The sequence below is a fragment of the Engystomops pustulosus genome, chromosome 11, assembly GCF_040894005.1.
Source record: "Engystomops pustulosus chromosome 11, aEngPut4.maternal, whole genome shotgun sequence".
Lineage (NCBI taxonomy): Eukaryota > Metazoa > Chordata > Amphibia > Anura > Leptodactylidae > Engystomops > Engystomops pustulosus.
The window spans coordinates 22957542-22972160 of NC_092421.1; the positions used below are offsets into that span (position 1 = coordinate 22957542).

The following is a 14619-nucleotide window of genomic DNA, read 5'->3' on the forward strand; positions in this document are numbered from 1 at the left end:
GGTGAGCAAGAAGCGCTCAAATAATATCGGTACATGATAAAAGTTTGCCAGTATATTTTGTGGATTACACAGCAGGGTGGCGACAAAGTTAACAACTTTGATGTGGAATCCATGAAAACAACCCAAATTTCTGCCTGACACACCTCGTTTGATAAAGGGACGATGTATGGAGGCAGCTATATGGACGACTTTTGGAGGTAGCAATGGAGGCAACGTGTGGAGGCTGCTATGGAGACAATTTAATTTGGATAGTGCCTGTATGTGGCAGTCCCAAAAATTTTTCAAACCAGAGGAGCAGGTAGGTGGCCCTCCAGAAAAATGGAATAGATTGAGTGCCTGTATGTGGCAGTCCCAAAAAGTTTTCAAACCAGAGGAGCAGGTAGGTGGCCCTCCAGAAAAATGGAATAGATTGAGTGCCTGTATGTGGCAGTCCCAAAAAGTTTTCAAACCAGAGGAGCAGGTAGGTGGCCCTCCAGTAAAATGGAATAGATTGAGTGCCTGTATGTGGCAGTCCCAAAAATTTTTCAAACCAGAGGAGCAGGTAGGTGGCCCTCCAGTAAAATGGAATAGATTGAGTGCCTGCATGTGGCACTCCCAAAAAGTTTTCAAACCAGAGGAGCAGGTAGGTGGCCCTCCAGAAAAATGGAATAGATTGAGTGCCTGTATGTGGCAGTCCCAAAAAGTTTTCAAACCAGAGGAGCAGGTAGGTGGCCCTCCAGTAAAATGGAATAGTTTGAGTGCCTGTATGTGGCAGTCCCAAAAATTTTTCAAACCAGAGGAGCAGGTAGGTGGCCCTCCAGTAAAATGGAATAGATTGAGTGCCTGTATGTGGCAGTCCCAAAAAGTTTTCAAACCAGAGGAGCAGGTAGGTGGCCCTCCAGTAAAATGGAATAGATTGAGTGCCTGTATGTGGCAGTCCCAAAAATTTTTCAAACCAGAGCAGCAGGTAGGTGGCCCTCCAGTAAAATGGAATACATTGAGTGCCTGTATGTGGCACTCCCAAAAATTGTTTAAAACAGAGGACCGGGTAGGTGGCCCTCCAGAAAAATTAAATGCATAAAGTACTATAGCAAGAGCCAGTGGGCCCTGTCAAAAAATAGCCAGTTTCCTCTGCTTTACTGTACAAAGAGGAGGAGAAGGAGGAAAATGAGGAGGAGGAGGAGTGGATCAATTATTCAGGTTGAGCTTCCTTCACCTGGTGGAGATTGGAAATTCTGAGAAATCCAGGCTTTATTCATTTTAATAAGCGTCAGCCTGTCAGCGCTGTCAGTCGACAGGCGTGTACGCTTATCGGTGATGATGCCACCAGCTGCACTGAAAACCCGCTCGGACAAGACGCTAGCGGCAGGGCAGGCAAGAACCTCCAAGGCGTACAGCGCCAGTTCGTGCCACATGTCCAGCTTTGAAACCCAGTAGTTGTAGGGAGCTGTGTGATCATTTAGGACGATGGTATGGTCAGCTACGTACTCCCTCACCATCTTTCTGTAAAGATCAGCCCTACTCTGCCGAGACTGGGGACAGGTGACAGTGTCTTGCTGGGGTGACATAAAGCTGGCAAAAGCCTTGTAAAGCGTACCCTTGCCAGTGCTGGACAAGCTGCCTGCTCGCCTACTCTCCCTCGCTACTTGTCCCGCAGAACTACGCACTCTGCCGCTAGCGCTGTCAGAAGGGAAATACTGTTTCAGCTTGTGCACCAGGGCCTGCTGGTATTCATGCATTCTCACACTCCTTTCCTCTGCAGGGATGAGAGTGGAAAGATTTTGCTTGTACCGTGGGTCCAGGAGAGTGAACACCCAGTAATCGGTGCTGGAATAAATTCTTTGAAGGCGAGGGTCACGGGATAGGCAGCCTAGCATGAAATCTGCCATATGCGCCAGAGTACCAACGCGTAAGAATTCACTCCCCTCACTGGCCTGACTGTCCATTTCCTCCTCCTCCAACTCCTCCAACTCCTCTTCTTCTGCCCATACACGCTGAACAGTGAAGGACTCAACAATGGTCCCCTCTTGTGTCTCGCCAACATTCTCCTCCTCTTCCTCCTCATCCTCCTCCACCTCCACCTCCTCCGATATGCGCTGAGAAACAGACCTGAGGGTGCTTTGGCTATCAACAAGGGAATCTTCTTCCCCCGTCTCTTGTGACGAGCGCAAAGCTTCCGACTTCATGCTGACCAGAGAGTTTTTCAACAGGCCAAGCAGCGGGATGGTGAGGCTGATGATGGCGGCATCGCCACTGACCATCTGTGTTGACTCCTCAAAGTTACTCAGCACCTGACAGATATCAGACATCCACGTCCACTCCTCATTGTAGACTTGAGGAAGCTGACTGACCTGACTACCAGTTCTGGTGGAAGTTGACATCTGGCAGTCTACAATCGCTCGGCGCTGCTGGTAAACTCTGGATAACATGGTCAGTGTTGAATTCCACCTCGTGGGCACGTCGCACAACAGTCGGTGAGCGGGCAGTTGGAGGCGGCGCTGCGCTGCCCTGAGAGTGGCAGCATCTGTGCTGGACTTCCTGAAATGCGCACAGATGCGGCGCACCTTCGTGAGCAAATCTGACAGATTGGGGTATGTCTTGAGGAAACGCTGAACTATCAGATTTAACACATGGGCCAGGCATGGCACATGTGTCAGTCTGCCGAGTTGCAGAGCCGCCACCAGGTTAGGGCCGTTGTCACACACAACCATGCCTGGCTTCAGGTTCAGCGGTGCCAGCCACAGATCAGTCTGCGCCGTGATGCCCTGTAATAGCTCTTGGGCGGTGTGCCTTTTGTCGCCTAGGCTCAGCAGTTTGAGCACCGCCTGCTGTCGCTTAGCGACGGCACTGCTGCTGTGCCTAGAGCTACCGACTGATGGCGCCGTGCCCACGGATGGTAGTTCGGAGGAGGAGGTGGAGGAGGGGTGGGAGGAGGAGGAGGCATAGTAGGCCTGAAACACCTGGACCGAGGTAGGCCCCGCAATCCTCGGCGTCGGCAGTATATGACCAGCCCCAGGGTCAGACTCGGTCCCAGCCTCCACCAAGTTAACCCAATGTGCCGTCAGCAATATATAGTGGCCCTGCCCGGCAGCACTCGTCCACGTGTCCGTGGTCAGGTGGACCTTGTCAGAAACGGCGTTGGTCAGGGCACGGGTGATGTTGTCTGACACATGCTGGTGCAGGGCTGGGACGGCACATCGGGAAAAGTAGTGGCGGCTGGGGACCGAATACCGAGGGGCAGCCGCCGCCATGAGGTTGCGAAAGGCCTCGGTCTCTACTAGCCTATAGGGCAGCATCTCCAGGCTAAGCAATCTGGAGATGTGCACATTAAGGGCTTGGGCGTGCGGGTGGGTTGCACTATATTTGCGTTTCCGCTCCAGCGTCTGGGGTATGGAGAGCTGAACGCTGGTGGATGCTGTGGAGGATCGTGGAGGCGACGATGGGGTTTTTGTGGCAGGGTCCTGGGCAGGGGGCTGACTATCAGCTGACACAGGGGAAGGAGCAGTGGTGTGCACGGCCGGAGGTGAACGGGCTTGTTGCCACTGAGTGGGGTGTTTAGCATTCATATGCCTGCGCATACTGGTGGTAGTTAAGCTAGTAGTGGTGGAACCCCTGCTGAGCCTGGTTTGGCAAATGTTGCACACCACAGTCCGTCGGTCATCCGGTGTTTCCTTAAAGAACCTCCAGACTTCTGAAGATCTAGCCCTCGCCGCAAGAGCCCTCACCACGGGAGCTTCACTAGTTGACACATTTGGCGCTGATGCACCAGCTCTGGCCCTGCCTCTCCGTCTGGCCCCACCACTGCCTCTTCCAACCTGTTCTGGTCGAGGACTCTCCTCCGTTTCAGAAGTACTGTGTTCACCCGGCCTCTCAACCCAGCTTGGGTCTGTCACCTCATCATCCTCCGATCCCTCAGTCTGCTCCCCCCTCGGACTTCCTGCCCTGACAACAACTTCCCCACTGTCTGACAACCGTGTCTCCTCATCGTTGGACACCTCTTTACACACTTCCACTACGTCAAGAAGGTCATCATCACCCACAGACTGTGACTGGTGGAAAACCTGGGCATCGGAAAATTGCTCAGCAGCAACCGGACAAGTGGTTTGTGACTGTGGGAAGGGTCCAGAAAACAGTTCCTCAGAGTATGCCGGTTCAAATGCCAAATTTTCCTGGGAGGGGGCAGACTGGGGGGGAGGAGGCTGAGGTGCAGGAGCTGGAGGAGTGGCGATTTCGGTGACATGGGTGGACTGCGTGGAAGACTGACTGGTGGACAAATTGCTCGAAGCATTGTCAGCAATCCACGACATCACCTGTTCGCACTGTTCTGGCCTCAACAGTGCTCTACCACGAGTCCCAGTAACTTCAGACATGAACCTAGGGAGTGTAGCTCTGCGGCGTTCCCCTGCTCCCTCATAAGCAGGTGGTGTCTCACCCCGCCCAGGACCACGGCCTCTGACCCCTGCAGTAGTTGGACGCCCACGTCCCCGCCCTCGTCCTCTACCCCTAGCCCTCGGGTTAAACATTTTTAAAATGAGAGTTATAACTTTAATTTTTTTTTTACTTTTTTTGTGTTTTTTGTTTTTTTTTGTGTTTTTTGTTTTTTTTTTGTTTTTTTTGTTTTTTTTTGTGTTTTTGAGTTTTTAAAACCAAACGATGCTATCCTATTGCTATGGCTATTTTCTAGCCAAGTATGAAAGCACACTACTATGCCAGATGAGATGACACTGTGTTATTAAACAAAATAAACGTAAAATAAAAAAGGACAAATGGCAGACTGTGCCTAATTGAAATCCAACCCCTACTAAATTTTCCCACTTCGGTCTTTGCTATGGATATGTGCGTCACTAAGCGCAAAACACAGCGGTCGCAAGTCTCACTACAAATTGCTCAGAATTGGCTAGTACATGCACTGCAGCAAGTACAGCCACCAGCAGATCAACCAGAAATCAAATATATAGAACGCTACTGTAAGGGTAAGTAAGCTGTTTGGATTCTCCTATGGCTATTTTCTAGCCAAGTATCAAAGCACACTACTATGCCAGATGAGATGACACTGAGTTAGTGCCTAATTGAAATCCAACCCCTACTAAATTTTCCCACTTCGGTCTTTGAGGTGGATATGTGTGCCACTAAGAGCTAAACACAACGGTAGCAAGTCCCCCTGCTAATTCCTCACAAAATGGTACTAGATGCAAATAAAAAAAAAAAAGTAGAACGTTATTGTAGCCCTAAGAAGGGCTGTTGGGTTCTTGGAGAATCACTCCTGCCTAACAGTAAGCTAATAGAACACCCTAACGCTTTCCCTGACCAGCAGCAGCTCTCTCCCTAGCGGCATCCAGACACAGAATGATCCGAGCAGCGCGGGCAGCGGCTAGTCTATCCCAGGGTCACCTGATCTGGCCAGCCAACCACTGCTATCGACGTGTAAGGGTACCACGTCATGCTGGGTGGAGTGCAGAGTCTCCTGGCTTGTGATTGGCTCTGTTTCTGGCCGCCAAAAAGCAAAACGTCGGGCGCTGCCATTTTCTCGAGCGGGCGAAGTATTCGTCCGAGCAACGAGCAGTTTCGAGTACGCTAATGCTCGACCGAGCATCAAGCTCGGACGAGCATGTTCGCTCATCTCTAATCATAAACCAAGCTGCCTATATTTCACATAAAGAAATTAAACCAATACAGGAAATCTTTTATGCAACAAAAGTCTTTAATTCTTTACATTTTCAGCTATTTACAACAATATATCATCACACTCTTCAAAATTCAACTGTAACATAAAAAAACGGACGGGATACAAATACTATAGTCTGGTGTATATTATAATGACGTGAATGATATGCAAAATACCGAACAAATACCGAGCGCCAAATGATTGTCATAAGGATGCTCAGGTCTATGAACAGACACAACAGATTTAGCTTATGTAATGCATTCCTTTAGTTCTTCTGCGAAACCACTGCCCTTCTCAGATCAATAAGATTTGTAACTGGAGCAATACAGATTGTAGTTTGAAGAAATGTTCCAAACCAAAGGATTTCATTTTTTTTTTACATTTTATACAATAAAAATAAAAAAGAAAGGTGCTCATTTATAGATCCATTCTGTATAAACAGATGTAGAAAAAAAGTATAGCTAAAAGAAACAAAAAACATACATAGTAGAAGGCTTGTGTTTCTTTATCTATTTCTGTTTCTTTTGTTTCTTTTATGCTATAATATATTAAATAGAAAGAACATTTACCAAAAGGATAAGCTGTATTTTTGGTAAGGTTAAATAAAAAAAAAAATTATGGGATATATTACCAAAAAGTAAAAATATTCCTCAACCATAGGCTGACACCTATCGGTACGACATACAATCATGCATCATGACATAAAAGGTGCATATATTGACCAAACCAATCTTCGTATGTAACTCCAGGCACTAACTTTCAGTATTTTTTTGGTCTGTTATTATAAAAACCATTTCCATAGTAGTGCAGGGTTTCCATTTCGGAATCAAATGTACAATATTTGACATAAATAATGGAAATCAGTTGTTGACTTGGGAATTTACTAGAGCATAATAGGCGCCTTGTTTTGCCAGTAACTGAGGATGAGTTCCTTGTTCAATCACCCGTCCGTTCTGAATGACTGCTATGATGTCCGCATTTTGTACTGTGGTGAGCCTATGGGCAATCACTACACATGTTCTTCCTTGTCTGGCATCATCCAAAGCTTTCTGGACAACCTAAAAAGATTAGAAAAAATTAATTATAATTATTGCTACAGTAGTTTAAAGAAATTTAAGAGAAATCCATATGAAGAACCAGTTGGCGATCCATCAGGGCCGACCAGCCTAAGAAGGGTGGACGGAGCAGAATAACATTTTGGATGTACATTAAAGTCTAACTTGGGGGGGGTATGTGTCTAACTCTTATGGAGATAATAATGGAAATGGAAACCCCCTTTAAGTCAATCATTTTATTAGGGTAAGTGAGCTAAAAGTAGCAAAATTTTACCTTTTCACTTTCTGTGTCAAGCGCAGATGTTGCTTCATCCAGCAGCAGAACTTTTGGTTGTCGAATTAATGCCCGAGCGATGGCAATTCTCTGCTTCTGTCCTCCTGAAAGCTGGGCTCCTTTATCTCCTACACGAGTCTTATATTTCTAAGGGAGAGAATGTGACAAGGGGAATACATCACTAGTTTTACATTACGGTAGAGTAAGAATCTAACATTTCTATGGGCACTTCCAGTTTACTTATGGGCACCACGCTGGGGTTATACTTTTAGGTTCACACGGGTGATAAGTCAAGTCTACATAGAGTTAAAGGACATTCTTAAATTGTTTGGCAGCTCCCGCTGGTGATTTTGAAGACTCTGAACTATATTTCGGTGAATTAAATATGTGAGTTTTCTAAAGAAGAGCAGTAGAAAGTCAAACATAAAGAAGTTGGAATTTGGTTTCATTTCTGGAAGTAGCACTAGTTTATATTTTTGATTTTTAGGGTTTATGTTGTTTGTTATTATATATCAGATCAGACGCCCCTTGTAGTTAGTGCAAATTCCATTAAAGAAAATCTACCATATGGATGCAGTATTGTACACACCTCCGAAACAGAATCCATTCTCCCTTTATCTTCTGATGGCCTCATTTTGGAAAAAAATTGGCTTTTAAGTTATGCAAATGAGCTACAGGGGCTTCTATCTACATCACAGAAGCCCCTGATGGCTCAGTCGTCTTCTAATTACAATGTCACTGGCTCCCTGACTGGGGAGGGGAGGGAAGAGGCGGCAGTAATGCCGAACGGTGGCGTGCATAATTAGCAGACAAGGGCCACATTTATCAAAAAAAAGTGCAAACTGCACTAGGGAGGAGGGCGCCAGATTCAGGAATTGTGGCAAACATTCTTCATGAATCTGACACCCCCTGCATTGCTCCAGCAGAATGCACCAACTTTTTTTGAAATAGACCTTTAAAATAGAATGCGCGACACACTTCTATCAGACTCTGCATGATAAATGTGTCACACGGTCCGACTGTGCACCGGAACGCCACTTTCAGTGCAGAAATACGTCTTGTGTTGGTTATAGTGCAGCCACGACACAAGGGAGGCGCTAACACACTACACGTGCAAGCATGTCGTACTAGAAAGAACATGCAAAGTCTGACAGAAAACTTTTGCAGGGGCTCTAGTACACCTGGGCCAATGTCTGTGATGTAGCTAGAAGCCATTAGGGTTATCTGTATAATTTCCAAAACTAGGCCATTAGAAGATTAAGGAAAAACAGATTCCGTTTCGGGGGCACACACCAGTGTGTAAGTGTGCTTGGTGTAAAATACTGAATCCATCCATGTGGCAGATAGGCCAATCATGGGTCAATGTGCAATTGGGAAATCTACTACCAGGATTAAGGACTTTAAACCAAGTACACTTACATGCTTGTGTGTGCCCGCTCTGGTAGGATCCGCTCAGGGGCGTAACTTGAGGGGGTGCAGAGGTTGCGATCGCACCCGGGCCCAAGAGGTTTAGGGGGCCCTTATGGTGTCACTTTCCCATATGAGAAGACAATTACTATAAACCATACATTATAGTCGGGGCCTGGCACAGACTTTGCACTGGGGCCCATCAGACTCTAGTTACGCCACTGGATCCACTCTTATTTTAGCCATATACCCTTCTGATAGCATACAGTAGGAACTGAGGTTAAAAGTATGTGCACACCTGTGTATTTATTATCATACCCTAAATGTATATACCTTACTAAAGATCTGATTTGATGTGCATTTTTTTTTTACTTTTCTTGGTTGCTATATAAGGAAACAGTTGAAAATTTTACCATCTATTTTATAAGACTATTTTATAAAACTATGGCCACCTTTGGCCTTAAACCATCCCAACTATTCCCTTGTACACTTACATCGGGCAGATTTTCTATGAATGTGTGAATATTTGCAGCTTTTGCAGCCTCAACAATTTCTTCGTCAGTCACTTGTCTGTGGAGAGCTCCATACTGAATGTTTTCTTCTATGCTGCAGTCAAACAACATGGGCTCCTGAGATACGATTCCCATTTGGGACCTGAGCCATTTCAAATTCAGCATCTTGGTGTTTTTTCCATCTGCAAACTGTAATTGGAGGAAGAGAATGACTATAGGAAGAAGCTAGACATTATACAGTACACTGTGCAAATTATTATTTCAAACAATTCTGTACATTGAATATTTGCATCTTGTTCTGAATTCATAATGTACCCAACTATTGGCATTGCTATCGCTCGCTCTGTGTCTTTCGCTTTAATTAAAGAGTTCTTGTTGTGCTATATCTGGAGATACTGTGGCCTGTTTAATTGCCTGGCTGACAGCTTGATCCCGGCCAATTAGTTAGTGTTCTGAGGATAGTTATTAGTATAAATGGTGTAAAAAAAAAAAACAATTAAGACAATGCACATCTATGCAGTGCTTTTTTTATATTTTACTGCATTTGTTTTATTATGTGCCAAAAATATTTTTGTTTCAGATGACATATCTTCTGCAGGTGCCGCTTCTCACACTCCCTGTTTGTTATATTTGCAGTGAAATCCTTCAGAGAAGCAGTCTGACAACTACATGTGTAGCTTTTGTCTGGATTAGAGATGAGCGAGCACTAAAATGCTCGGGTGCTCGTTATTCGAGACGAACTTTTCCCGATGCTCGAGTGCTCGTCTCGAATAACGAACCCCATTGAAGTCAATGGGAGACTCGAGCATTTTTCAAAGGGACCATGGTTCGGGAATAAAATGTGTTATTTAATTGAAAAAGAATGTCTTCTGATAAGTGATCAGATGTATGCAAACATCTGCAATCTATTCTTCACTGTTCCGCGCGTATATTATCTCCCGACAAGTTAACAGATGTGAAGAACAGTGAAGAATAGAATAAAAACAGTGAACACAGGATCATTTAAGTGAAAAACACAGTGAAGAACACAGTGAAGAATAGATTACAGATGTTCGGCACATCTGCTTACTTATCGGGAGAGGAGATACGCTGTCCCGGGATCCGCTCCTCTTCTTCCACTGAAGTCTCCCCGATGTCTCCCTGCTGCCCGATGTCTCCCTGCTGCCCGATGTCTGCCTGCTGCCCGATGTCTCCCTGGTGCCCGATGTCTGCCTGCTGCCCGATGTCTCCCTGGTGCCCGATGTCTCCCTGCTGCGCGCGATGTCTCCCTGCTGCGCGCGATGTCTCCCTGCTGCGCGCGATGTGTCTCTGCTGCGCCCGATGTGTCTCTGCTGCGCCCGATGTGTCTCTGCTGCGCCCGATGTGTCTCTGCTGCGCCCGATGTCTCCCTGCTGCGCCAGATGTCTCCCTGCTGCCGTTCCGCGTGTATCTTCCGACAAGTAAGCAGATGTGCCGAACATCTGTAATCTATTCTTCACTGTGTTCTTCACTTAAATGATCCTGTGTTCACTGTTTTTATTCTATTCTTCATTGTTCTTCACTGTGTTTGTTTAATTAAATGCTCGATCTCGAGCAGGGGAAATACTCGTCCGAGCAACGAGCCGTTTCGAGTACCTTAATACTCGAATGAGCATCAAGCTCGGACGAGTATACTCGCTCATCTCTAGTCTGGATATTTTTAATCAGTTAAGCATATAATGAGGCAGAGTTCACACGATGCCCTTGAATTTGGGGGTTATTCCTCCCCAAATGAGGAAATGCATATGCGTTTAGACTTCAACGCTTGCGTTCAAAAGTAAAAACACGTTTTGTTGGTTAACAGGACACACCACAAGTTGCTGCTTACTAAATGCATTTTATTAGGCAATTCAAATGCATCGTCTGAACAGGGCTTTAAGCTGATTTGTGATCAATCCTGTAAGAACTTAGATTAAAGGGAACCTGTCAGCAGAAATTGACCTAATAAACCACTACCAGTATGTTCTCAAGCAGCTGAACACCTTATAGATCATGTCTATTTTATGGCCCAGTGTGGTGGCATCATCCAGAAAATCAACTGGGAAGTGGGATGTAATTTGGTTATATGAAGTCAAGGATATGGAGAGTTTAACACTGAAGTCAAGCTCTCCTCACCTCAAAATGCCACCTTCACTGTAATGTAATTTTTCAGACTATAAGGCACACCAGCTTATAAGGCGCACCATCAATAAATGCCTGCTAAAACGTCTAGGTTCATATATAAGGCGCACCGGATTATAAGGCGCACCTGATTATAAGAATGAATGACCAGCAGGTGGCAGACCTGTGCACAATTCAAGGCAGCTGTTGTCTGTAAGTATGGTTCATATGTAAGGTGCACTGGACTATAAGGCGCACCTTTGATTTCTGAGAAAATCAAAGAATTTTTTGTGTACTTTATAGTCTGAAAAATATGGTAACCAGATCCCCTGAAGTCTGGTTTTTGATGTCAGTCACAAGGGAAGAGGCATTAAGAGGTGAGGAGAGCTGGATATCCGCCTCCATGATTTTATACAACCAATTTACATCTCACTTTAAAGTTGATTTGCTGGATGATGCCAGCACAACAGACCATGATCTACAAGGTATTAAGCTCCTCTACAACATACTGATAGTGGTTTATTAGGCCAATTTCTGATGATAAGTTCCTTTACATTAGTGTAACCATTTAGGAAAACAAATAAATTAAATGCAATAATTTAGATTTAGACTTTTAGAATTTGCTTTAAGGTAGGGCAAGCAGTTGCCAACCTAGTTAACATTTTTTTCTCTATTTTCTCTATTTTGTGGCATGTAAAGCAATTGGAATTTTTATTTTTATTTTTAGCCTAAAACCAGGAAAAGAGAAACCAAGCCCAGTAGGAAGATCTGGTGGTTTATAGATATCAGATAAAAATATACCACTCAGACCTAATTTATGCATTGAAAGCTACGAGTGACTCCCGCTCTTGGTTGGACAGTAAATCATAGAGCGCGTGCTGGCAGGATTTCACAGACCAACCACAGTGTTGGGGACGGGACCCCGAACATCATAGTTATATATGAAGCAAGAAGTCCCCTCTTCTCACGGAAGGGCAATGCCTGACACTTCTTACGATTACAGTTGCTGCTCCACAAGGAACTAAAATGCTCGAAAACCCGTCATCAGTACCAATGTTCTGTCCATGAAATTTGACCCGTACTACATGGTCGGCCATACATTTGAATAGCCATAATATAATATAATACTACTTTCCCCTGTCCCGGTCATCAGCACCGTTGTTCTGTCCATGAATGCCAACCCATACTACATGGTTGGCCATAGATTTGAATAGCCATAATATAATACTACTTACCCCTGTCCCAGTAATCAGCACCGTTGTTCTGTCCCTGAATTCCGACCCATACTACATAGTCGGGCATAGTCTTGAATAGCCATAATATAATATAATACTACTTTCCCTGTCCCGGTCATCAGCACCGCCCTTCTGTCCATGAATGCCGACCCATACTACATGTTTGGCCATAGATTCTAATAGCTGTAATATAATATAATACTACTTTCCCCTTTCCCTGTCATCAGCACTGTTGTTCTGTCCTTGAATTCTGACCAATACTGCATGATCGGCCATAGAGTTGAATAGCCATAATATAATATAATACTACTTTCCCCTGTTGCCAACAGCAAAAGGAAAAAGTGTTATTATTGGGAGACACTCTTTTTATGTGATATTGCACCTAATGCATGTATATTGATACCTAGAAGCAGCGCATGTTCCTTACCAAATGCATCAGGATGATTCCAACACAGTAAGACGCAGAAACCATTGTAAATATACTAAACAGATTAGCAAAGCCATAAATATAAAAAGGGACTACGTTAACTGAATGAGCCACTAAGTAAAGTGTTTCATTTTATAGAGCACATTACAATTTACTGATAAAAACTAATGTCTGATTAATGTGCAAATCCACACAACTAGGAAAAGGCAATTACAGCAATTACAGCAATTTTGTTAATTTTCAGAGCCCATTCTAAAATATGATGAGCCTGTTCAAGCAATAATAAAATTGGTTGAACAAAAATGGCAGAATAGCATTTCTTTCCTATCACTGTAATTAAGGATTTGCACATTAACATACCTATCAGTGACTTAGTCATTGGGCACGCTCAGTAGCCTCATGTACGGGATAGGTTTTTGCATTGCACCTTGTGATCAGAATTGACATATTTACCACCGACGACAATGCACCAGCCATTTACACCTGAGATCTTGACTCATTTAGGTAAACAGAAACATCATTATGGATAGAAAATCCACAGTTAATATTTTTGGACTCATAGCGAATCCTATTAGAACGGCGTCTGCCAAATACAATACTGAGCACAAACTACACAAAGTAGGATTTGCATAAGAAAATGAATCAGAACCGACCTAGTCCTTCATATTTAGCAATGGGGGTCATGTCTCTGTATCTTGCTCAATGTAATTACAGGGTAATTATAAACTGGAACTGCTTGGCCAAAATATAGCCACGTAGTTATTAAATGCATATTTCAGACTTTTTTACTGACTTCAGAACATTGTGTGGGTGGGAAACATAGATCAGAAGATGAAAATAACACACGGGTTTCCAAAATGCCTGCAGGGTGCTCCTAAAGCAATACTAACACAGTCCAACAGGAAGCTAGATCTGTTGTTGTGGAGGAACTATTACAATATATAGTCACGTAGGAGACAGATCTTACCACTGTGCCTGCCACAGGATCATAAAACCTCTCCAGCAACTGAACAGAGGTACTTTTTCCACAACCGCTGCTGCCAACCAGGGCGAGCGTCTGTCCTTTGGAAACTTTTACATTGAGCCCCTGAAGAACTTGGACTTTTGGTCTTGTTGGATACACAAATTTGATGTCTTGGAATTCAAGGTTTCCTTCAAAGTCATTCTGTAACACAAACATATAACTTTACAGTATTAGTTATGTAGTTAATAAATTAGAAAAACATAAACAGTATATATGTTATGTGTAATCCCTAGACCAGTGATGGCGAACCTTTTAGATATCGAGTGCCCAAACTACAACCAAGACCCACTAATTTATGGCAAAGTGCCAACACATAAATGTAATTGGTGATTTATACTCCCTGCTCTGTCACAGATTTCATCTCTGCTCCCTGAGGACACCAATAAAGCACAAAATAGAAGAAAGTTGGTGATCATTGTAGCTTCCCTCCAGGGTCCCATAAACAGGAAGAATTGTCTGGGCTGGAGCAGGAGCTACAATGATAATCCAGATCTGTCCGCACCTTCACACTCCTCCAGTGGTCCCAGGTAGGACTGCCACATTAAAATATCTCTGTGCACAGCAAGTCCTGGGCTGTCTGGGACTGCAGGAAGATAAATGGAGTCCTCTCTGGTGATGGCCTGAGTGCCCACAGAAAGGGCTCTGAGTGCCGCCCCTGGCACCCGTGCCATAGGTTCGCCACCACTGCCCTATACATTTTACAAGTTTTGGCAACAAACTCCTTAGAATGCGTACAAATTTGCAGTAACATCTGACTATGGTCTGTAGCCTCTTGCTGTCAAATTTATAGGTCCCCTCCTGGGTACCCTGTCAGGAAAACAACCATATGGAATCTGTCGCAGTTTTAACCAAAGAAAGCTGCAAATAGTGCTAACAGTCCTGGAGATCTGTGTAACCATAGCTTTGTGTATGTTATTAGTAGC

At 44.5% G+C, this 14619-nt stretch overlaps 1 protein-coding gene across 3 annotated transcripts in view; it reads right to left on the reverse strand.

Annotated features, from left to right (window-relative positions):
• Positions 1 to 5661: 5661 nt before the first annotated feature.
• LOC140105380 (ATP-dependent translocase ABCB1-like) overlaps positions 5662 to 14619 on the reverse strand; it is a 49481-nt gene continuing 40523 nt past the window's right edge. For all 3 annotated transcript variants that reach the window (XM_072129307.1, XM_072129308.1, XM_072129309.1), the window contains 4 exons: positions 13640 to 13837; positions 8875 to 9081; positions 6974 to 7120; positions 5662 to 6702 (listed from right to left, as the gene is read on the reverse strand). In XM_072129307.1, coding sequence (XP_071985408.1) covers positions 6505 to 6702; positions 6974 to 7120; positions 8875 to 9081; positions 13640 to 13837 — 750 coding nt within the window. In that variant the 3' untranslated portion in view covers positions 5662 to 6504. The remainder of the gene's footprint in view (positions 6703 to 6973; positions 7121 to 8874; positions 9082 to 13639; positions 13838 to 14619) is intronic.